The sequence below is a fragment of the Hibiscus syriacus genome, unplaced genomic scaffold (genome assembly GCF_006381635.1).
Source record: "Hibiscus syriacus cultivar Baekdansim isolate YM2019G1 unplaced genomic scaffold, ASM638163v2 tig00109957_pilon, whole genome shotgun sequence".
Taxonomy (NCBI): Eukaryota; Viridiplantae; Streptophyta; class Magnoliopsida; order Malvales; family Malvaceae; genus Hibiscus; species Hibiscus syriacus.
The window spans coordinates 438,100-462,896 of NW_024062539.1; the positions used below are offsets into that span (position 1 = coordinate 438,100).

Sequence of the window (24,797 nt, forward strand, 5' to 3'; positions counted from 1 at the left end):
CTTGTGCCCATTGGGCATAAAATCCAACCTAAGGGGGTACATTAGGTCCACAAAGACTTACATTTATCGAAGCGTAGGAGACAACCTAAAAGATACCTAAGGTCTATAAGGATTTACTAGCTTGACCATGAATGAACCTGCATAAACTTCATATCGTAACCCAACAAGTACCCCAAAAATCAGTTTCATACAGTACACCATAATATATCAGGGATTGTAAAGTAGACATGATCACTTTTTAGTAAAATAATAACCAAAGATCATGAATAATGTAAATTCGAAATCATGAATCATACTTTTTAAATCAGAAGTAACAAACTATTGAACCTATTTTAACATAAAAAATTTAGTGAAAAATATTTTTGGACTTAATTGAATTTGTTCAAAGTTTTCAAAAATAATTTAAAGTCCATAAAACTTGAATTTTAACACAAAATGTTTTCTAGGTAAGTAGTATCGATACTATTCTTACATTATTGATACTACATGAGCATTGTCGATATCGTTCTTACAGTATCGATGCCAAAGGTAAAAAAATATTGATACTCTTATAGAAGTATTGATATTACCTGTTGTTTTTGAAAATGTCTAATAAGAAAAATTGGTACCGATGCTCAAGGGGTATCAATACTGGTACTACTTTACATAGTAGTATTGATACCATGAAACCCTAGTATCGATAATGGTAAGCTCAATGATCGATAATGACTAGTTTATTTAAAGATTACAAAGAAAACACCGATACTCCTAGACCGAGTATCGATACTCCTAGTCCGAGTATCGATACTCCCTATTCTGAGCAATTTGGTTTTGTAGAATTTTTATCTCCAAAGGCTCTAAAACATCCCCAATGGCTATAAATAAATACAAACTCATTCTATCATATAAAAATAAGTCTAGTACATATGAACAAGGTTACAACACCTATCCAAGTAATCATGATCAAGAGAAAAGTTTTTATTCCTTATTCTTTCTTTTCTCTTGTACATATAGTGTTTTTGTGAGCTCAAGTGTGTAAAGACATACCTTTTTGAGGTATTCTTGTTCACTTATTTTATGATTTTGTAAAAGGGGAGTGGTTCTACTTTAGCCATTAAAAATTATAGAATTTTTAAATATTACTGTTGAGCCTAAAAAAGAAAGAACAAATTGGTGAATTTGTTAGAAAATCCTTAGTGTGGAGCTAAGATAGTGGATGTAGACTTGGTTTAGAAGTTAAACCATTATATATCATTGTGCCATATTTTTCCAATAATTTCTCATCAATTCCCAAATTTTTAAAATCTAATTCAACATCTCTTGGTTATAGTTTCAGTTGTTCATAGAGCCTCAAAATTTCCAACAAATGACATCAAAGCTTGACTCATTTGAAGGTCTTACAACCTCTTGAGATGATCATCAAAGAAGCTCTATCAATTTCCAACGCAATCGAGAAGATCATTTTCACATTCGGCTCCTACTATCTTGAGGAATCCCACTCCATCACAAGACCTCCTTACTTCAATGGAGTAAATTACTATTATTTGAAGAATGTGATGATGTTGTTTATCCAAGCCACCAACCTTGTGGTTTGGGATTCTATCATCGACTATTGACCCACGCCTTCAATAAATCAGTTCGAGTAGACAAATGAAGATAGAAAACTTTCCCAACTCAATGTCAAAGCAATGCCCATTCTCTTTTTTGCTCTTGGACTGGACGAATATAGTATAGTATCTTCATGCTCTAACATTAAGGATATTTGGGACAAGTTGGAGGTGAGTCATGAAGGAATAAGCCAAGTGAAGAAGTCAACGATTGACATTCTCACTCTCAACTATGAGAACTTCACGATGAAGCCCAATAAAGACATAAAGATGATGTCCGATTAGTTTACTTCAATCATCAATGAGTTTAAAGGGTTTAGGAAGGTTTATCCCAATGAATAAGTAGTGAGAAAGATGCTCTCTTCATTGCCAATGTCTAGGGAAGAAAATGCTACTGCCATCAAAGAAGCCAAGGATTTGGAGTTGTTCACTTTTGATGAGCTCATTGGTTCTTTACTCACATATGAGATGAAACTTTAAAAGAAAAAGGAAGAAGAAGAAGAAGAATAAAAAAGAAAGAAAGTATGAATCTCCTTCAAGTCCACCAATGGGAGTAATCAAGACTTAAGTGAAGAGGTAGATTAAGATGAAGAGATGGTTAAGCTCTTCAAAAGATTCACAAGATTCATGTATTCCAAAGGGGAAAAAAGTGATGTGTGAATCAAGAAAGAAGAAAGGTACCCCGGTGTGCTTTGAATAAACGAGACATGACAAGTATGATTGTCCCCTCTTAAAAAAAGAAAGGATCGAGCAAAAAGAAGGCATTTGTGGTAGCTTGGAGTGATGAACACAACTTTAATGATAAAGATGAAGTAGTCAACCTATATCTCATGAAAATAAAAGAAGAATCAATGGTAACTTCTAGCTCTTGTGATTCAAATTCATTCATTTAAAGAATTACAAAAAGCCTGTGATGAATTGCAGTAGGACTTTGAGACCATGAAATCCAAATTTAAAATCGATTTGAAATGCAAAATTTAAAAATGTAAATTTAAGAATTTGAAATGCAAATTTAAAAATGATTTTCTTTTGAAAGAGAAATTATATTTTGAAATGCAAAATGAAATTTGAAAAATAAAAGATTTTAAGTTTTCAAAACTAAAAATTGAAGGGTTAGAAAAAGAAAATCTTAATTTGAAAGTTAAACTTGAATGCTTAACAAAACAAAAGAAAATAATTTCTAAAAACAATTTATCTATTTTAAAAATGACAAAATGTTCTCATTGTCATTTTCATGGTCACAATGTACATACTTGTCCAATAAAGAAAATAAAATATTTTAAAGTTAAACAAGTATGGGTTCCCTTGGGAACTAGAGATATTAGAATTAACCCTCTAGGCCCTCTAGGACCCAAAACAATTTAGGTACCAAAATCTAAATGAATATCTCTTGTAGGTGTGTTGGAGAAATGATGATAAAGGTAATGAATTTAAAGAATGAATAAAAAAATTTAATATAGCACAGAGGAACACACCTCACAAAAAGGACCAGTCATAGAGGTCTACTGAGCACCTGCATTGACATGCTCTATAGCAGTGCTTGAACCTAATACATATAAGAACAGAATTACTAGAGAAGTAGTAACTTAATTGGAATATTAATAGGTTTCACAAAGTATTCGGGTAATTATGGGCTCGTATAGACAATCTGATCGGAAAAAAAGTTGGGTCAAGTAGATGTACAATTGAAAGACTCATGAGTACCTTACATAATCAACAACATAAATCAGTTCTCGGTCCAAATTAAAATGTAAATAAACAAACTATTTAAGTATATATACATGTTTGTGTTCAATGTCTGACTTAAAGGTTTTCTGGTTAGAATTTGACAAAACAAATTTCAAATTTAAACTCAAGATTTTGTAAAATCCAAAATATGTCTTTTTGAAAAAAGTTAACTTTTGGTCAAAAGTCAACGCTAATCAAAGTCAAAGTTAACAGATCAGTTCAAAGAAAACGGTATAGGTCAAAGTTAATGGGTCAAGGGTCAACAGTTCAGTTTTGTCGGTTCAGTTAGATCGATTCAGTCTGGTTAGTTTGGGCGGTTCAAGCCGACTTGGTTCAGATCAATTTGATTGACTCGATTCAGATCGATTCAGTTTACTCACTTCAAATCAATGGAGAAGCCCCCAACCCTAAGGTTAACATGTGACAGCACATGCAATAACCAAATTGACGATAAAGGTGCAAGACAATACATGGTGTTCTCTCTCACAAAAAAAAAACTTGAAATTAAATCAAAAAAGGGGAAAAAGAAATGAAATATAACTTGATAACTTACTCTATGATGGTCAGAGAAGCCATGAAGGGGACGAAGCATTATCGACTGGGTTTTATTCGTAACAACCCAAGAAACACGATGGTGGCAGTCGTGTGACTCATGAACGATGGAGGTGGCCAAAAACAATGAAAAACATCATAGAGAAACTCAATTTCTCAATGAACCTTTGAAGTTTTCTTCATAGTGAACGATGATGTTTCACAGAATATGGACGATAAGGTTTTGATTGGATCATGGTGGCTTTCTCATTGGTAAGGGGGTGACGATCACCAATGAGCGGTGGTCAAGATCGTCAATGGAGAGAGTCGAGCGGTTTTCTTATATTTTTGGACAAATGACAATCGACTGGAGTAAATGATGGTCGGGGTTTGATCACGAGATGAAAGAGAATTCAGTAGTGGTGGCAGTGCATGCCACAACGACTGGAGGGGACGGTTGAAACTTCAATAGCAGGGCAAGGGAGGAAGATGGTTTTCTAAAAATTTAGGTTTTAAGTTCTAAAATAGGGAGAAATGGTTTTGGGGTATAGATGAAATTGTAAAAAACTGATTTATATTGGTTTAATATATATAATTTTTATATTTCAATCCTGAATAGTGACATAACTTATATGCGAAAGACTTGGGTTGAGGTTAGGGGTGTGCAAAATTACCCGACCCGGTTGACCCGACCCGCCGACCCGGATCTAAAAAAACCGGGTAATTCTCTAAAAAAATTACCCGACCGGGTCGGGTACCCGGCCCGATATTTCCCGGGTCGGGCTTGGGTCACAAAATCTAGTTTTTTCGGGTACCCGAGTACTCGGTTAGTTTTTATTTTTTTTATTTTTTTATATATAATTATATAAAATATAATAAATTATTTATATTATGGATTATTATATTTTGTGTTTTGGACTTTTAAATTTTATGTTCGGATATTAGAGTATGTAATTCGAAGTTTCGAACATTTAAATTTGTGTATATATTTTTTAAAATTAATAATTTGAAAATTAAAAATTAAAAATCGGGTATCGGGTACCCGATTACCGGATACCTACAAAATCCGGGTACCCGATTACCGGGTACCCGTAACATCCGGATCGAGACACGGACTGAGAAATCGTCGACCTGGAAGTTCCGGGTACCCGGAAATTGGGTACCCGGATTTGCACACCCCTAGTTGAGGTTGTTATAGGTTGTGTTTTCAAATCCTTTTGCATTTTCCCTCATTTAAAAGAAAGGGAAAACTAACCTTCAAATCCTTGAAATGTCCTAGTGTTAGGAATTGATTTAGAAATTTAATAAAGTAATAATTAAACCTTCATTTTTAATTTAATAAAGTAATAATTAAACCTTCATTTTTAATTTAACAAATTATTATAATTATATTTCTGAAAAATCGGGATGTGACAACTCAGTTTTTTATTTCTTTTATTTTTATTTTAAATTAGATTTTTCACTCTTAATTCTCAAATTCATTTCTAATATTCTAAACCCATAATTTCTCAAATTATTCCACCCTAATATTTTAATTTATTTTTAAATTATTTTACTATAATATTTTAAATCATTATTTTTTTCAAATTATTTTATTCTAACATTTTAATTTATTTTCAAATTATTTTTCATCTTAACATTTTAGTTTATTTTTAAAATTAATTACATTTCTTTAATTTTATATTTTCTAAATTGGCTTATATTATAAATAAGTACTTAAAGTATTTTTTTTCTTTTAGTTACCTAAAGTATTTTTTGTCAAAATAAGTACCTAAACTTTTTCTGTCAAAATATGTACCTAAAGTATTTTTGGTCAAAATAGGTACCTAAAATATTTAATTTATTTCATCTAAGTTCTAAAAAAGCTGACATGTGACATAAAGTAAGAATACTTTAGGTACTAAGATGAAAAAATGAATACTTTAGGTACTTTTTTGACCAAAAAGATAAGTTTAGATATTTGATTGACCAAGAAAATACTTTAGGTATTTCAATATTATTTTTTATATAAACCTTTTAAATTTTATTTTTAGATTATACAGTTTAGATTTTTATGTTTGGATTATATATTATGAAATTTTAAATTTATATATTTTTTCATGTGATTTTTAAAATAGTATAACTTTAAAAAATATACAAGTACTTGTATTATGAAAACCCAAGTATGTAACTTTCAAAGATGCCTGAATAACGAATATTGGATATTTGCATTAGGGGTGTGCAAAAAGATCCAATCTAATTGATATGATCCGTTGATTAGATCTGAGAATTTAAACATTCGATCCGTTTTTTAATTTTTCGTATAATTTGGATTGGATATCCAGAAAAAATTTCTGATAATCGGATCGGATAAATTTGACTTTCAGATTATTCAAAAATTTAAAAAAAATGGGCTTTTATATTTTATATATATTTAGCCCAATAAATGAGTAACTCACTAACATATTAAAACTCTAACCCAAATAAATTACATTAAATCACAAATCACAAAGTTTAAAATTTAAAATAATTAAATTTTATGTTCCGAAAATTCGGATCCAAATTTTCAGATTGGATACGAATCAATATTTTAAGTATTCAAAATCTTTCGAATATTTAAATTTTTGGATTAAATCAAATTCGCTATCTGAATTTGTACACCTCTAATTTACGGATCAAGACGTAAACCACATTTTATAATATCCAAGAACAAAATATGCTAATATTAAATATACCCGCTAATGAACTCCTAAACCACGAATGAACATACAAAACCTAATCATCAACCCTCTTCTTCAACCAGCTTCGAAGGAGAGGCTTTCTACGTATGTTATTCGTAACAAGGGACCGAAACTAAAGGCTAAATCCCTTAGCAGCAGCACCATACGAAAGGCAATAGAGGAGGTTGTGACGAATAACCAAAGTTCACATCCGAGGAACGTTGATGGAGTTGCTCCTAAAGTTAATGCCAAAAGCATTTAGAAACCAAGGTAAATTCCTCACTATCTTATGGATTGTACTCTAATGTCGTGGAATTGTTAGGGTTGTGGCAGAACTAAGTTTCCGAAAAATTTGAGAGAATACACTCAAGAATATAAACCCCACATGGTTTCGCTTCTTGAGACCTGTATTAGTGGCAACAAGGTGGACCAAGTAATTTCTAAGCTCGGCTTTAACAACTCCTTTAGAGTTTAAGCAACGGGGTTTTCTGGTGGCATCTGGCTCACATGGAATGACCCTCTTATTGTCGACGTGAAGGCTGCTCATCCTCAATTCGTTCAGGTTAGAGCTCATTGGCCAAATTCTCACGTATCCTTCACTATTAATATTGTCTATGGTAGTCCCGACAGGAAGAAAATAGTTAATCTCTGGCGAGATTTGAGCGATAGCGGCCCACGGGTAATGATCCTTGGATTTTGATTGGCGATTTTAACGTCATCTTCTCGGATGAAGAAAAATGCGGAGGGGCTCAAAGAGGGAAAGGCTACAAATATTTTCAATAATTCCTCCATGACCACTAGCTTAAATACCTGGGATTCAAAAGCCCTCTGTTTACTTTGATGCGTGGAGGAGTCTTCGAACGCCTTGACTGTATAGTTGCCAACGATAATTGGATCAAGTTGGCTCCACACTACAGTGTTAAACATCTTCCACGGATAAAGTCTGATCATCGCCGGATCCTACTTCAAACCATGGGTGACCAAAGACCCTTCTACCCTAGACCATTTCGGTTCCTCGCGGGGTGGACGAAGCAGCCGCACTTCAATAAGTTTGTTCAGGAAAATTAGAGGCCTGAATGTAACCTTCCCGGCTCTGTGAATTCTTGTATGTCTTCGCTTAACAATTGGAACAGGGAAGTTTACGGCCAGATCCCTATGGAGAAGAGGAAGCTCAAACAGCAGCTTGCAGTTGTTCAAGCTAGTATGGATCGCTCCGGTAGTGTGAACTTAATTGACAAGGAATTGGATATTCGTACCAAGCTTGAAGAGGTTCTTGACAATGACGAAATCCTCTGGAGGCAGAAGTCTAGAAGCGACTGGATCATAGACGGAGATCGCAACACTAAATTCTTCCACAGTCAGGCTCTCAACCGTAGAAAAGTTAACCGGATCCAAGCACTAAAGCTTAGTAATGATAAATGGTGTTACGATGAGAATACACTTAGTACCAAAGCTATTTCTTTTTATGAATCCCTGTACGAAGACGATGGTGGTCGTTTGGGTAAGTTCCCTATTAGGAATTCCTTCCCAAGGCTTTCTCAAGAGGAAGTTGAACTCTTGACGGCGTAGTACATGATGAGGAGATTTAGAATGCTCTACTCGACATAAGCCCTCTGTTGACGAAAACGGGTAAAGAAAACGAAAGAACACGAGAATTTTACGAGGTTCGGCAATGTGCTTACGTCCTCGGTGCCTAGGCGGCGCTAGAAGTTTTATTCAATGATATTTTAGGTCTAGGTTATATCTCTATTTATAATAGAAAACCCTGGTACATAATTACAAAATCAACCATGTACCGTACCGCGGGGGCTGCGCCCCCACACCCCCAACCCACATAATTCGTAACCCCACAACGAGACTTTTTATGAGCCATACATAACAAATCTCCACCTTGGCGAATATCCTGCCCCTTGGAAACTTCAATGTGGGTTGGGTTACCTTGCTTCTTTAACAACTCGAAACATTCAACAAGTCCAAGCAATGCTTGAACTTGTCTGTCGTAACTGGCTTGGTGAACATATCAGCGGCATTCTCATCAGTATGTACCTTCTGAAACAAAACCTCTCCAGATGCAACCAACTCTCTGATCTTGTGGAACCTTACATCAATATGTTTAGTTCTAGCACGATACACCTGATTCTTAGCCAAGTGAATAGCACTTTGATTATCACAAAGCAACTGAACTCCACCTTGTTGAACACCCAACTCCTTCACTAAACCAGTAAGCCATAAAGCTTCTTTTGCAGCTTCAGCCGCTGCCATGTATTCAGCTTCAGTTGTAGATAGTGCCACGACAGATTGAACAGTAGACTTCCAGCAAATAGGCCCTCCACCAAGAGTAAACACATACCCTGTCGTAGATCTTCTATATCCAAGTCACCTGCATATCTGAATCCACATATCCTACAACCAAAGGATTATCCCGCTGACTCCCAAAACAATTCCATGTCCCACAGTACCCTTTAAGTACCGAAAGATCCACTTGACTACTTCCCAATGTTGCTTACCAGGTTTAGACATGTACTTACAAACTTGACTACAGCATGAGCTAAATCAGGACGAGTACATACCATCGCATACATCAAGCAGCCAACAGCATTAGAATACGGAACCTTTGCCATATCTTCAGCTTCCTTATCTGTCTTGGGGCACTGTTCTGATGAGAGCTTAAAGTGATTCGCCAATGGAGTGCTAACTGGTTTTGCGCTGCTCATCGCAAACCTTTCTAGCATTTTCTCAACATAACCCCGTTGAGATAGCCGCAGTTTCCTTGAGTCTCTGTCCCTGCAAATTTCCATTCCAAGAATTTTCTTTGCAGCACCTAATCTTTCATATCAAATTCCTGACTCAATAAAGTTTTCAAACCGATAACATCATCCATGTTCTTCGCAGCAATCAACATATCATCAACATACAGTAATAGAAAAATAAAAGAACCATCATCAAGGCTCTTAACATAGACACAACAATCATACTCACATCGGTTGTAGCCAATCTTGATCATATAGGAGTCAAACCGTTTATACCACTGTCTCGGAGACTGTTTTAACCCGTACAAAGATTTCTTCAATCTGCAAACTAAATGTTCGTTTCCAGGTTGAGTGAAACCTTCAGGTTGCCGCATGTAGATCTGCTCCTCTAAATCACCATGCAAAAAAGCATTTTAACATCCATCTGCTCTAAATGCAAATCCCAACTAGCCACCAATGCAAGTACTGCTCGATTGAAGTGTGCCTGACCACAGGAGAAAAGATTTCATCATAATCAACTCCTTTCTGCTGTGAAAACCCTTCGCTACCAAACGAGCCTGAACTTCTCCCCCTCTTTTTCTGTTACTGCTGGTTTCTTCTTATACACCCATTTGCAACCAATCGGCTTCTTACCCTCAGGAAGGGGAACTAACTCCCATGTGCGATTGTGATTCAAAGACTCCATCTCCTCAACCATGGCTGCCATCCACTTGTCGTTTTCCTGACTAGTAACGGCATCATGAAAAGTAACTGGATCATCACTGCTAACAGTAAGTGCAAAAGATACCAAGTCTTCAAAACCCAATCTGTTCGGAGGCTTTATATTCGTCTGTCTCACCCTGTCTCTGGCGAGACTATAATCCTGCAAATCATCCGTAGTGGAACCACCAGAAGTCGGTGAGAAGTTTCTGGTTTCTCAACTGGAAACTGCTCGAAATCTACCACTGTGTCTTGCTTCTGCTTGCAACATAGACTGTTCATCAAAAACGACATCTTACTAATCACAACTTTCTTCGCAACTGGATCCCAGAACTTGAATCCTTTGACACCTTTCTTGTAACCCAGAAAAATACACTCCTTCGATTTTGCATCAAGTTTGGATCTCTCATCAGCAGGTACATGCACATAAGCAGGACAACCAAAAATCCGTAAGTTATCAAAACTAACATCATGACCAGTCCATACCTCTTCTGCAACTTTCCCAGCCAGCGATGCCCCTTGGCGATCTGTTGATAAGGTAACACGCCATGTTAACAGCCTCAGCCCAGAAGTGTTTGGGAAGCCCGCATTCAACCGCAAACATCTGGCTCTTTCATTCAACGACCTGTTCATTCGTTCCGCAACACCATTCTGTTGTGGTGTCTTGCGCACTGTAAAATGCCTCTGAATCCCATGCTCCTTACAGAATTGTAGGAACTGTGAATCTGTGTACTCCGTACCATTGAGACCGCAAACACTTGATTTTTCGTCCTGTTTGGTTTTCTACCTCAGCTTTCCACAGCTTGAACTTCTCAAAAACTTCAGATTTCTGTTTCAAAAAATACACCCAAACTTCCGTGAAAAATCATCAATAAAAGTAACATAGTACCTAGATCCACCCAAAGACGATGTCGTGGAAGGCCCCCATACATCAGAATGCACATAATCAAGAATCCCTTGAGTTGTGTGCTTCGCAGTCTTGAAACGGACTTTAGTCTGTTTACCAAGAACAAATACTTGCAAAAGTCGAGCTTACAACTTTTGACACCATGCAACAAGTTTCTCTTGTGTAATTCTGCCATACCACGTTCACTAAGATGAGCAAGGCGCATATGCCACAATTTTGTCGTATCATCACAGGACTCAACAGAGTGAACTCCACCTGCAACGGTACTCCCTAACAATCTGTAGATATTCCCTGCAGTCATCTTGCCTTTCATCACAGTCAATGCTCCTTTAACAATCCGAATGGTTTCCCTATCCTCGTCAGCCTTAGGGATAAAACCATTCTTGTGCAAAGTGCCCAAGGAAATCAAATTCTTCTTCAAGTCTGGGATATGTCGAACACCACTCAACGTCCGAACGGAGCCATCGTGCATCTTAATTCTGACATCACCAATACCAACAATATTGCAACATCGATCATCACCCAAATAAACCGAACCAGAATTAACCGGCCTGTATGTCGAAAACCATTCCCTATTTGGCGTGATGTGATAAGAACATCCAGAATCAAGAATCCAAGCATCCGTCAATTGTGTCGTTGAAATAGAAAGCATATCACCCTCACTGCAATCAGAAGTATCATCCTCGACCACGTTCACAGACTTGGATGAGCCATCACGCTTCTCATCGGTCTGCTTTTTCAACTTCGGACAGTCTCGCTTCATATGTCCCGCCTCCTTGCACTTGTAACAGTGAATCGTCTTCTTATCCCTGGATTTGGATCTGGAATTCCGCTTCCCGGACCCTGCCTTCTCTGGCTTCCGTCCACGATCTCGATTACCCTTGACATATAAGCTATCGGCTTGAGAGCTTTCCCCTGCATTCTGCTTCCGCTGGTTGTGAGCCAACAAGGCTGCAGTAATCTCCTCAACATTGATAGTCTCTTTCCCATATGTAAGAGTAGTCACCATGTGTTCGTAAGAGGAAGGCAACGAACACAACATAATCATCGCTCTGTCTTCATCCTCAATTTTCACATCAAGCCGAGCCAGATCAGAAACGATTTGATTGAAGACATTCACGTGTTGCGCCAAATCGTGATCGTCCTGCATCTTCAGCCCATACAACCGCTGCTTCAGATACAGTTTTGTCGTTAAGGATTTGGACATAAACTGACTTTCCAACTTCCTCCAAATTTCGTCTGGAGACGATAGATGCATGACGTGATACATGACCTCGTCCGCCAAGCATAATCGTATGGTTCCTGCCGCTCGCTGCTGCAATTCTTCCCAATCTTCCTCATCCATCGACGCCGGCTTTGTAGGTCGCAAAGCCTTCAAGATCCCTTGCTGCGCCAATAGATCCTTCACCCTCGTTTGCCATAATCCGAAGTTACCCTGACCATCAAATTTCGCGACTTCGAATTTTGCTCCTGAGCTCTGATACCAATTGTTGACGAAAACGGGTAAAGAAAACGAAAGAACACGAGAATTTTACGAGGTTCGGCAATGTGCTTACGTCCTCGGTGCCTAGGCGGCGCTAGAAGTTTTATTCAATGATATTTTAGGTCTAGGTTACATCTCTATTTATAATAGAAAACCCTGGTACATAATTACAAAATCAACCCTGTACCGTACCGCGGGGGCTGCGCCCCCACACCCCCAACCCACATAATTCGTAACCCCACAACGAGACTTTTTATGAGCCATACATAACACCCTCTCAAAGCTCTGGGTAAATATGGTCTTCACGCTCTGTTCTTTCAAAACCAGTGGGACACGATAGGCCCTTCTATTTGCTCTTGGGTTAAAGGCGTATTTAACGGTAACTCTATCGACTCTGATTTCAATAAGACTCTCCTTGTTCTGATCCCTAAAATTGATAATCCTGAGTCATATGTTGATTTTCGACCTATTAGTTTATGTTATATTCTTTATAAATAATTATGAAGATTTTTGCTAACCGATTTCGAGCAATTTTTCCTAGGATTATTGTCTCAAATCAAGCAAGCTTTATAGCAAGTTGCAACATTACCGAAACATCCTTGTGGCTCAAGAAGCGATCCATTCGATGCGAAGGAAAAAAGGTAATACCCAGTGGATGGCGGTGAAAGTAGACCTTGAAAAAGCCTATGATCATGCATGATATTTTTTAGAGGATTCTCTGGTGGATATGGGATGCCCACCTAATATTCGGCGCATCATTATGGACGCTGTGACTACACCCTCCATGAAAATTCTTTGGAACAGAGCACTCACGATGGAATTTAAACTAACCAGAGGTATCCGCCAAGGGTGCCCCTCTCCCCGTATTTGTTTGTGCTTTGCATCGAAAGACTTGGTCAGAGTATTCATTACGCCATGGAGAAGAATCTCTGGGAACCCATGATCATCTATCGAGGCAGTCCCCCTCTCACCCATCTTTCTTCACTGATGACCTCGTTTTATTTTGCGGAGCCAACCATGATCAAACTAGTCTGATTGGAGCTATCCTAAACCAATTTAGCATTGTAATACCACAAATATCATGTCAGTGACTTTATAGAAAAGATTTAAAAATTTGAGAATTTATTTGAATAAATAATAAAATATGAGAAATGATTTGGAATAGTAGTTTAGACTAAATTGTAATAATAGATGAACTAAGAGGGTATTTTGGTCATTTAAGGGGATATAAATTTAAAATACAGTTCCTTATTAGGGATTTATAAGGGAAAAGTGGAAAGTTAAGCCAACAAAACCATCTCTTTTTCTTCTTCTTTCTCGTGTAAAGGCTCTCCTCCATAGCCAAATGTAAGATTTCATTTGGCTAGTTTTTCCTTTCGTTTTTTGTTGGTTTTTGAATCATTGAGTATTACAGAGGCTTTAGGAAGGGTTAAATAAGATTAAAACTAAGAGATAGATGAAATATTTGAGATTTAAGAAATTGGTTTTTTGAATGATATGTTAAGATATGAGTTTTTACTGATGTTTACTAGTATATTTGACTTGTCAAAGAAGTAAATAAGAGATTAGAAGCATTGGATGAGTTTAAAAACATGATAGAAAAAGTGGTATGATTCTTGGATTGAAATGTGCTTTGGAGATTTTTGATGTTATAAGAAGCTAAATGAAGGAAAGTTAGTTGAGATAAGCAAGGAAGAGTTTAATAGTATTGTTGGAGGTTAAAGTAAGGGAATTTGACCAAATGTGGGTAAAAATCAAGCTGAAAATGGAAAATTTGGGTAAGGGTATCGGTACTGATAGAACAATACCGATACTATAGATTTAAATAGGTAGAAATGTGATGAACAGTGTTGGTACTGATGCAATTAGTATCAATACTGATGGGGTATCGATACTAAAAGAAAAGTATTGATACCATGGATTCCAGAATGCCAAAATGGTATCGATACTGAAAGGGAATATCAGTACTATAATATAGAAGTATCGATACCATGGTATGAGTACCGATACTATTGGGACAAGAATTATAAGGTAGGCTGAAATTGTTATAGAAATTGAAAATAATAGTACTTTTGAGAATTATTAAAGTATAAATGTTAGATAATATACTAACATTTGTATGGTATGTGTACTAAATGGGTGTTTGTGTAGATTATAACCAAGCTTCCGAGTCAAGCAAGAAAAAGGGCAAGGACAAAGTTGTCCAGTAGTTGGATATCACTATAGCATATTAGAGAAGCATATCAAGTGAGTGCATATATTGTAATAATAGGGGTTGAGGGAGACTCACAATAAGTCCACCTCAAATGTTTAAATTAATGTATGTTTTACCTTATATGACATATGTTTATAATGTGTCTGGAATTGATATTATGAATAATTTTTAGTGTAGGAACTGTTTTAAAATGAAATATTAAATGTCTGACTGTGCATTTGGCAAAAAGGTGCCAATCATGCAAGTTAGATGAAAGGATAAATGCCTTTGGGTAAAAGAATAAATGCCTAACTGTGCATTTGGCAAAAATGTGCCAATCGTGCAAGTTAGATGAAATTTTAAATGTCTTTGGGCAAAAGATTAAATGTCTAACTGTGCATTTGGCATAAAGGTGACAATCATGCAAGTTAGATGAAAGGTTAAATGCCTTTGGGTAAAGATTAAATGCCTAATTGTGCATTTGGCAGAAAGGTGACAATCATGCAAGTTAGAAGAAAGGTTAAATGCGTTTGGATAAAAGATTAAATGCCTAATTGTGTATTTGGCAGAAAGGTGACAATCATGCAAGTTAGATGAAAGGTTAAATGCGTTTGGATAAAAGACTAAACCTTAACAGTGCAATTTGACATAACAGTGTCATTCATTGTTTTAAATAAAAAGATTGTAAATGAGTCTCACGAAGTAGACAATTTATCATGGTTTTGATAGTCAGGACATGTTTATGAATAAATTATATTTTCTTTACAAGATTATGCATCACTAAGTAAATACTTAATGTGTGTTGATTTCACGCGTAGGTAAAAATAAAAGATTTACCTAGTATGGAGTGTAGCAACAACAACTATCATCAATTAATGATTGACTCTTCAGTAACATTGGGACAATCATACTCATTTTGAAACTTAGTTGGCATGTAATTGAACTTAAAAAAAAAAATTTGTGATGTATTTAAAGTGATAGTTTTAGTAATATGTTACAATGAATGTTTATCATTGTGTTAAATTGTATGGTTTTAAGATTTTGAAACAAAATTTTACCAGCTTTCAAATGAGAATTTTTTTTTAAAAAATGAGGTGACATCTTTATCTCGTGTATAGAAAGAAAGGTATACGAGAGATAGGTGTTATATTTATTGGTATCAGAGCTATATGTTTAATCGATTCATGGCCGAAACTGAGTTCATTTGACATAAGAAAAAGGGATTACATACCACTAAGATTGTCAAGGTTACTGATATGGTGTCATTAGAGAATGATTGATAACACTCCTTACAAACCGTAATGTTAATACTATGCATGTTCTAATAGATGTCAGAATCTTCGAACTCACGTAGAATGGGGGAACTAGAAGTTAGAGAATGGACTGGTAGCGAAAGTTACGAGGGTAATAGTGAACAGTTGGTTTCATCTGAAAATGCTAGTGCGCCTGCACATCAAATGATGCTAGTACCAGAGTTTGGAGCTTTTATACAAGATCTCGACGCCATCTTGACCCGTTTTCAACCTTCTTCGCCTCCCCTGGTCCTCCAGTACCAAGGATGTTGATATCAAATGAGCTAAAGAGTTTAGGAGCTCCCGAATTTCGTGGAGAAGAGGATGAATGCCCTATGGAGGTTGACTTATGACTGAATGATGTAATGTTAATACTTGAAAGTCTTCAGTGCTCGGATTCAGAGAAACTGGGTGGAGCTATATTGTTACTAATAGAGCAGCTTGAGTGTGGTGTACAAATACTATAATGTATGCATCACCGGAACAATTGATTTGACAGTTCTTCTAGGAAGAATTTAACAATAAGTATATTGGTGAGCAGTTTAGACGAGTGATGTTGATAAGGTTTCTTAATTTGAAATAAGGCGACTGAGTAGTATATGAGTACGTGGTTGGGTATAATAAGTTGAGCCATTTTGCTATTGAGGTGGGTTCCAATGACAAGGCCCAACGCGATTAGTTTATTGAGGGATTGAGGCCAAAGTTGAAAGAAATGATGTTGACTTTGAGTTTGCCTAGCTTGGAAGAAGTTATAAACCGAGTCAAAGCTATCGAAAGAGCTCAAGCGGAGACATTAGCAGCAGAATAGAGTTTGCAGACAGGGAAAAGGGTTAGAACGCCTTCAACTCCCCATTATGTTAAGAGAGGCAATGGCTCGAGTTCTAGATATATTGGCAGAGATGGTTCTGCTACAACTTCACAGAAAACTAAACAGTCATAGTCAGTTGCTGCTAGCTCGGGTAGAGCAGTTAGAGAAAGAAATGTATGTAATATATGTGGTATAGTGCATTGGGGAGTATGCAAACTTCTCAGTGGAGCTTGTTTCCAATGTGGCGAGACTGGTTAGTTTGCCCAAAACTGTCCAAGGAAATCTGTGGACCATTCGGGCAATCTGAAAGATCTGTGGTAGCCTCTAATAGAACCAGATAAAGGGGTAGATCCAGGGGACACGCTGAATCAATACAGCGATAAGAGACTCGGGGAGTCACCAGAATTTATAACATTAAGACTAATGAGGATCGGGATGACCCGAAGATCATAACATGTACATTCTATCTTTTTGATGAGTTTGTATTTGTTTTAGTTGACCCTGGTTATACACATTCATACATTAGTACAAAGTTGGTTAGAGCTAGAGGAATTACTTAAGAACCAATATTTAGTGAAATGATAGCAGTAAACTCTATGGGTCATAACGCAAGGGTAACTCGAGTATGTAGAAAATGCCTAATAAAAATCCAAGGGATTTTATTTCCGGCAAACTTAATGGAGTTGCCTTTCGATGAGTTTGAAATTATTTTGGGTATGGATTGGTTATCTCCACATCATGGATGGGTCGATTTTCACCAGAAGCGATTATTTCTGAAAGACGCGAAAGGCTCAAAAATTGTAGTGATCAACGAAAAAGTGAAATCACCATACAATGTGATATCAGCCATGACTACAAAGAAAATGATGTCAAAGGGGTGTATTGTTTTCCTAGCAAATGTGATAGATACTCGAGTGCTGGAAGTGAGATTAAACAATATTCCAATAGTTAAGAAGTTTCTAGAGGTTTTTCATAGGAATTATTGGTTTACCTCTAAATTGTGAAGTGGAATTCAAGATTAGGGTTTACCCGAGTACCAAACCTATTTCTATGGCCCCATATTGAATGGCTCCATCGGAGTTAAGAGAATTAAAAGCCCAGTTGCAATAGCTACTCGATAAGGGATTTGTGAGACCTAGTGTTTCTCCTTGGGGGAGCACCTGTGCTGTTTGTGAAAAGGAAGGACGGGTCTATGCGATTATGAATCGACTACCGTCAGTTAAACAAAGTAACGATAAAGAATGAGTATCCTCTTCCAACGATTGATGATTTATTCGATTAATTGAAAGGTACAGTAGTGTTTTATAAGATAGACCTGAGGTCAGGACACCACCAATTAAAGATTAAAGAGGGTGATATTTCTAAAATAGCTTTTCGGACTCGGTATGGACACTACGAATTTGTTACAATGCCATTTGGATTGACTAATTCTCCTACAAGATTTATGGACTTTATGAACCGAGTATTCTAACCTTACTTGGATCAATTCTTGGTGGTATTTATAGATGATATTTTGGTGTATTCCAAGTTAAGAGAGGAGCATGATGAGCATCTTTGGGTGGTTCTTCAGATACTTTGAGAGAAGAAGATGTATGACAAATTATCCAAGTGCGAATTTTGGTTATCTGAGATTTCTTTCCTTGGTCATATAGTCTCGCGAAAGGTATAAGAGTAGATCCTAAAAAGATGCGAGCTATCATGGATTGGCAACCCCTAAAGAATATTTCTGAGGTTAGAAGTTTCTTGGGGCTTGCTGGTTATTATAGATGGTTCGTGAAGAACTTCTCAATGTTCGCTTTGCCACTAACTAAGTTGTTGCGAAAAGATGTGCCTTTGTTTTGGATGGAGAAATGCCAATAAAGTTTTAAAAGGTTAAAACAATTGTAACAGAAGCCCAGTGCTTTTACAACCTGAGTCGGGTAAGATTATGTAGTATATAGTGATGCATCTCATAATGGGTTGGGATGTGTACTCATGCAATATGAAAAAGTGGTGGCTTATGCCTCAAGACATTTGAAGAATCACGAGAAATATTACCCTACACATGACTTGGAATTGGGAGATATAGTATTTACTTTGAAAATGTGGCGTCATTATCTATATGGTGAGCGTTGCCATGTTACACGGATCACAAGAGTTTAAAGTACTTGCTGACTCAGAAAGAGTTGAATTTGAGGCAGAGAATATGGATTGAGCTTTTAAAAGATTATGATTTTATCATTGATTACCATCCAGGAAAACCTAATGTGGTAGCTGATGCACTCAGTCGAAAGACTTTTACAACTTTACGGGCTTTGGATATGCATATGTATTTAAAGGAAGATGGTTCCTTGATTGCTGAAATTAAGTTAAAGCCAATGCTTTTGGACAGGGTAAAAGAGCTGCAAGGTTATGATGAGAAATACTTGACGATAATGGAGCAAGTCGAAAAAGAAGAGGCCAAAGACTTTGAAATGAGGGATAATGGATGTTTATATTGTCGTGAAAGACTTTGCATTCCCGATAATGATGAATTGAAGAAATATATTCTTTACAAGGCACACTATAGTCCTTTGACGATGCATCCAGGCAGAAATAAGATGTATCATGATTTAAAGAGTCGTTATTCGTGGCCTGGTATGAAAAGAGTTGTATCGGAGTTTGTTGCAAAATGTTTGACATGTTAGTAAGTGAAAGCTGAACATCAGGTGCCTTCTAGATTGCTACAACCGATATCCATTCCTGAGTGTAAGTGGGAGCGAGTTACAATGGATTTTGTTTCAGGACTACCTTTGACACTAGGTAAAAAGGACTCGATATGGGTAATTGTGGACAGATTGACCAAGACAGCTCACTTTGTTCCAATTCGAGTTGATTAATCGATGGATAAATATGTGGAATTGTATGTAAAAGAAATAGTTAGACTGCATAGAGTGCCAATATCGATAGTGTCCGATCGAGATCGAAGATTTACTTCAAGATTCTGGAAGTCCTTGCATGAGGCATTGAGCACTCGATTAAACTTTAGTAGAGCTTTTCATCCGCAAAAAGATGGGCAGTCTGAATGAACTATAGAGATATTGGAGAATATGCTAAGGGCGTGTGTGATTGAGTTTAAAGGATCATGGGAAAGGTATTTGCCTTTAGCTGAATTTGCTTATAACAACAATTACCAATTAAGTATTAAGATGGCCCTGTATGAAGCTTTGTATGGGAGGAAATGTCGAACACCATTAAATTGGTTTGAACTTAAAGATCGAAATCTAGTTGGACAAGATATGATGAAAGAAATAGAGGAGAAAGTAAAAATTATCCAGGATAATTTCAAGATAGCCTCCGATCGACAAAAATCTTATGTTGATTTGAAAATAAAAGAAATCAAATTTCAAGTGAGAGACAAAGTATTTCTAAAGGTATCACCTTGGAAGAAGGTATTACGATTTGGGCAAAAAGGAAAGCTGAGTCCGATATTCATTGGACCTTATGAGATCTTGAAAAGGGACGGACCTGTAGCTTATCAATTATCTTTGCCTCCAGATATGGACAAGATCCACAATGTTTTTCATGTATCGATGCTTAGAAGGTACAGATCATATTCATCCCATGTCATCACCCCTGAAGAGATAGAAATCCGACCAGATTTAACTTATGAGAAAGAACCAGTACGGATCTTGGCAAAGGAAAATAAGAAATTGCGTAGCAAGGAAATTCCTTTAATTAAAGTGCTCTTGCAGAATCATAAAATGGAAGAAGCTACTTGGGAAATAGAGGAGGACATGAGGAAACAATTTCCACACCTATTCGATTAAGGTATTTCTTTAAATTCGAGGACGGATTTTCTTAAGGGAGGAGAATTGTAATACCCCAAATATCAGGTCAATGACTTTATAGAAAAGATTTTAAAATTTGAGGATTTATTTGAATAAATAATAAAATATGAGAAATGATTTCGAATAGTGGTTTATACTAAATTGTAATAATATATGAACTAAGAGGGCATTTTGGTCATTTAAGGGGAAATAAATTTAAAATATATTTTCTTATTAGGGATTTATAAGAGAAAAGAGGAAAGTTAAGTCAACAAAACCATCTCTTTTTATTCTTATTCCCCATGTAAAGGCTCTCCTCCATAGCCAACGGTAAGGTTTCATTTGGCTTGTTTTTCCTTTCATTTTTGGTTGGTTTTTGAATCATTGAGTATTATAGAGGCTTAAGGAAGGGTTGAATAAGATTAAAACTAAGAGATGGATGAAATATTTAAGATTTAAGAAAATGGGCTTTTGAATGATATGTTAAGATATGAGTTTTTATTGATGTTTACTAGTATATTTGGCTTGTCAAAGAAGTAAATAAGAGAATATAAACATTGGATGAGTTTAAAAACATGTTAGAAATAGTTGTAAGATTCTTGGATTGAAATGTGCTTTGGAAATTTTTGATGTTATAAGAAGCTAAATGAAGGAAAGTTAGTTGAGATAAGCAATGAAGAGTTTAATAATATTGTTGGAGGTTAAAGTAAGGGAATTTGACCAATTATGGGTAAAAATCAAGCTGAAAATGGAAAATTTAGGTAAGGGTATCGGTACTGATAGAACAGTACCGATACTATAGGTTTAAATAGATCGAAATGTGATGAACAGTGTCGGTACTGATGCAATTAGTATCGATACTGATGGGGTATCGATACTAAAAGAAAAGTATCGATACCATGGATTCCAGAATGCCAAAATGGTATCGATACTGAAAGGGAGTATCGATACCATATTATAGAAATATCGATACCATGGTATAGGTACCGATACTATTGAGATAGGAATTATAAGATAGGCTAAAATTGTTATAGAAATTGAAAATAATAGTACTTTTGAGTATTATTAAAGTATAAATGTTAGATAATATACTAACATTTGTATGGTATGTGTACTAAATGGGTGTTTGCGTAGATTATAACCAAGCTCATGTGTCAAGCAAGAAAAAGGGCAAGGACAAAGTGGCCGAGTAGTTGCACAACACCACAGCATATTAGAGAAGCATATTAGGTGAGTACATATATTGAAATAATAGGGGTTGAGGGAGACTCATAATAAGTCCACCTCAAATGTTTAAATTAATGTATGTTTTACCTTATATGACATATGTTTATAATGTGTGTGGAATTGATATTATGAATAATTTTTAGTGTAGGAACAGTTTTAAAATGAAATATTAAATGGCTAATTGTGCATTTGGCAGAAAGGTGACAATCATGCAAGTTATATGAAATGCTAAATGCCTTTAGGTAAAAGAATAAATGCCTAACTGTGCATTTGGCAGAAATGTGTCAATCATGCAAGTTAGATGAAAGGGTAAATGTCTTTGGGTAAAAGATTAAATGCCTAACTGTGCATTTTGCAGAAAGGTGACAATCATGCAAGTTAGATGAAAAGTTAAATGTCTTTGGGTAAAAGATTAAATGCCTAACTGTGCATTTGGTAGAAAGGGACAATCATGCAAGTTAGATGAAAGGTTAAATACATTTGGATAAAAGATTAAATGCCTAATTGTGCATTTGGCATAAAGGTGACAATCATGCAAGTTAGATGAAAGGTTAAATGTGTTTGGATAAATGACTAAATGTTTAACAATGCAATTTGACATAATGGTGTCATTCATTGATTTGAATAAAAAGATTGTAAAAGAGTCTCACGAAGTAGACGATTTATCATGGTTTTGATAGTCAGGACATGCTTATGAATAAATTATAGTTTCTTTACAAGATTATGCATCACTAAGTAAATACTTAATGTATGTTGATTTCACGCGTATGTAAAAATCAAAGATTTACCGAGTAAGGAGTATAGCAGCAACAACTATCATCAATTAAAGATTGACTCTTCAGTAACATTGGGACAATCATACTCATTTTGAAACTTAGTTGGCATGTAATTGAACTTAAAAAATATTTTGTGATGTATTTAAAGTGATAGTTTTAGTAATATGTTACAATGAATGTTTTATCATTGTGTTACATTGTATGGTTTTAAAATTTTGAAACAAAATTTTATCGGTTTTCAAATGAGAAAATGTTTTTAAAAATTAGGTGATATTTGTATCTTGTGTATAGAAAGAAAGGTATACGGGAGATGGGTGTTACATTTATTGGTATCAGAGCTATAGGTTTAACCGATTCTTGGCCGAAACCGAGTTCATTTTATATAAGAAAAAGGGATTACAAGCCACTAAGATTGTCAAAGTTACTGATATGGTGTCATTAGAGAATGATTGATAACACTCCTTACAAAGCGTAATATTAGTACTATGCATGTTCTAATAGATGTCAGAATCTTCGAACTCGCGTAGAGCGAGGGAACAAGAAGTTAAAGAATGGACTGGTAGCGAAAATTACGAGGCTAATAGTGAACAGTTGGTTTCATCTAAAAATACTAGTGCTACTGCACATCAAAGGATGCTAGTACTAGAGTTTGGAGCTTTTATGCAAGCTCTCGCCGTCATCTTGACCCGTTTTCAACCTTCTTCGCCTCTCTTGTTCCTCCAGTACCAAGGATGTTGATCCCAAAGGAGCTGAAGAGTTTAGGAGCTCCCGAATTTCGTGGAGAATAGGAGGAAGGCCATATGGATGCTGACTTATGACTGAATGATGTAATGTTAATGCTTGAAAGTCTTCAGTGCTCAGATTCAGAGAAGCTGGGTAGAGTTGTATTGTTACTAATGGAGCAGCTTGAGTGTGGTGTTCAAATACTATAATGTATGCACCATCGGAATAATTGACCTGGCAGTTCTTCCAGGAAGAATTTAACAATAAGTATATTGGTGAGCAGTTCAGACGAGTGATGCTAATGAAGTTTCTTAATTTGAAACAATGTGACTGAGTAGTACATAAGTACGAGACTGAGTATAATAAGTTGAGTTGTTTTGCTACTGAGGTGGGTTCCAATGACAAGGCCCAACGTGATTGGTTTATTGAGGGATTGAGGCCAAAGTTGAAAGAAATGATGTTAACTTTGATTTTGCCTAGCTTGCAATAAGTTATAAACCAAGCCAAAGTTATCGAAAGAGCTCAAGCAGATACATTAGCAACAGAACAGAGTTTGCAGATGGGGAAAAGGGTTGGAAAGCCTTCAACTCCCCATCATGTCAAGACAGGCAAGGGCTCGAGTTCTAGATATACTGACAGAGATGGTTCTGCTACAACTTTATAGAAAACTAAACAGTCATAGTCGGTTGCTGCTAGCTCGGGTAGCTTGTTTCCAATGTGGCGAGACTGGTCAGTTTACCCAAAACTGTCCAAAGAAATCTGGGGACCATTCGGGCAATCTGAAAGATCTGTGGTAGCCTCTAATAGAACCAGATAAAGGGGTAGATCCAGGGGACAAGCTGAATCAATGCATCGATAAGAGACTTGGGGAGTCACCAGAATTTATAACATTAAGACCAAAGAGGATTGAGATGACCCATAGATCATAACAGGTACATTCCATCTTTTTGATGAGGCTGTATTTGTTTTAGTTAACCTTGGATCTACACATTCATACATTAGTAAAAAGTTGGTTAGAGCTAGAAGAATTCGTTTAGAACCAATCTTTAGTAAAATGATAGCAGTAAACTCTATGGGTTATAGTGCAAGGGTAACTAGGGTATGTAGAAAATGGCCAATAAAAATCCAAGGGATTTTATTTCTGACAAACTTAATGGAGTTGCCTTTCATTGAGTTTGAAATTATTTTGGGTATGGATTAGTTGTCTCCACATCATGGATAGGTCGATTGTCGCTAGAAGCGATTATTTCTAAAAGATGCGAAAGTCTCAGATATTGTAGTGATCGGTGAAAAAGTGAAATTGCCATCCAATGTGATATCAACCATGACAACAAAGAAAATGATGTCAAAGGGGTGTATAGTTTTCCTAGAAAATATGGTAAATACTCGAGTGCTGGAAGTGAGATTAAATAATATTCCAATAGTTAAGAAGTTTTCAGAGGTTTTTTCGTAGGAATTACTGGTTTACCACCAGATCGTGAAGTATAATTCAAGATTGGGGTTTACCCGAGTACCAAACCTATTTCTATGGCCCCATATTGAATGACTCCATCAGAGTTAAGAGAATTAAAAGCCCAGTTGCAATAGCTATTCGATAAGGGATTTG

At 36.2% G+C, this 24,797-nt stretch overlaps 1 protein-coding gene across 1 annotated transcript; it reads left to right on the forward strand.

The window, feature by feature from the left end:
* The first annotated feature begins 7,384 nt into the window (after positions 1–7,384).
* LOC120211013 lies at positions 7,385–8,113 on the forward strand. The gene is made up of 2 exons (XM_039209642.1): positions 7,385–7,593; positions 7,678–8,113. Exons 1-2 carry the CDS (start codon positions 7,385–7,387, stop codon positions 8,111–8,113), a joined length of 645 nt encoding a protein of 214 aa, XP_039065573.1.
* The last annotated feature ends 16,684 nt before the right edge of the window (positions 8,114–24,797 follow it).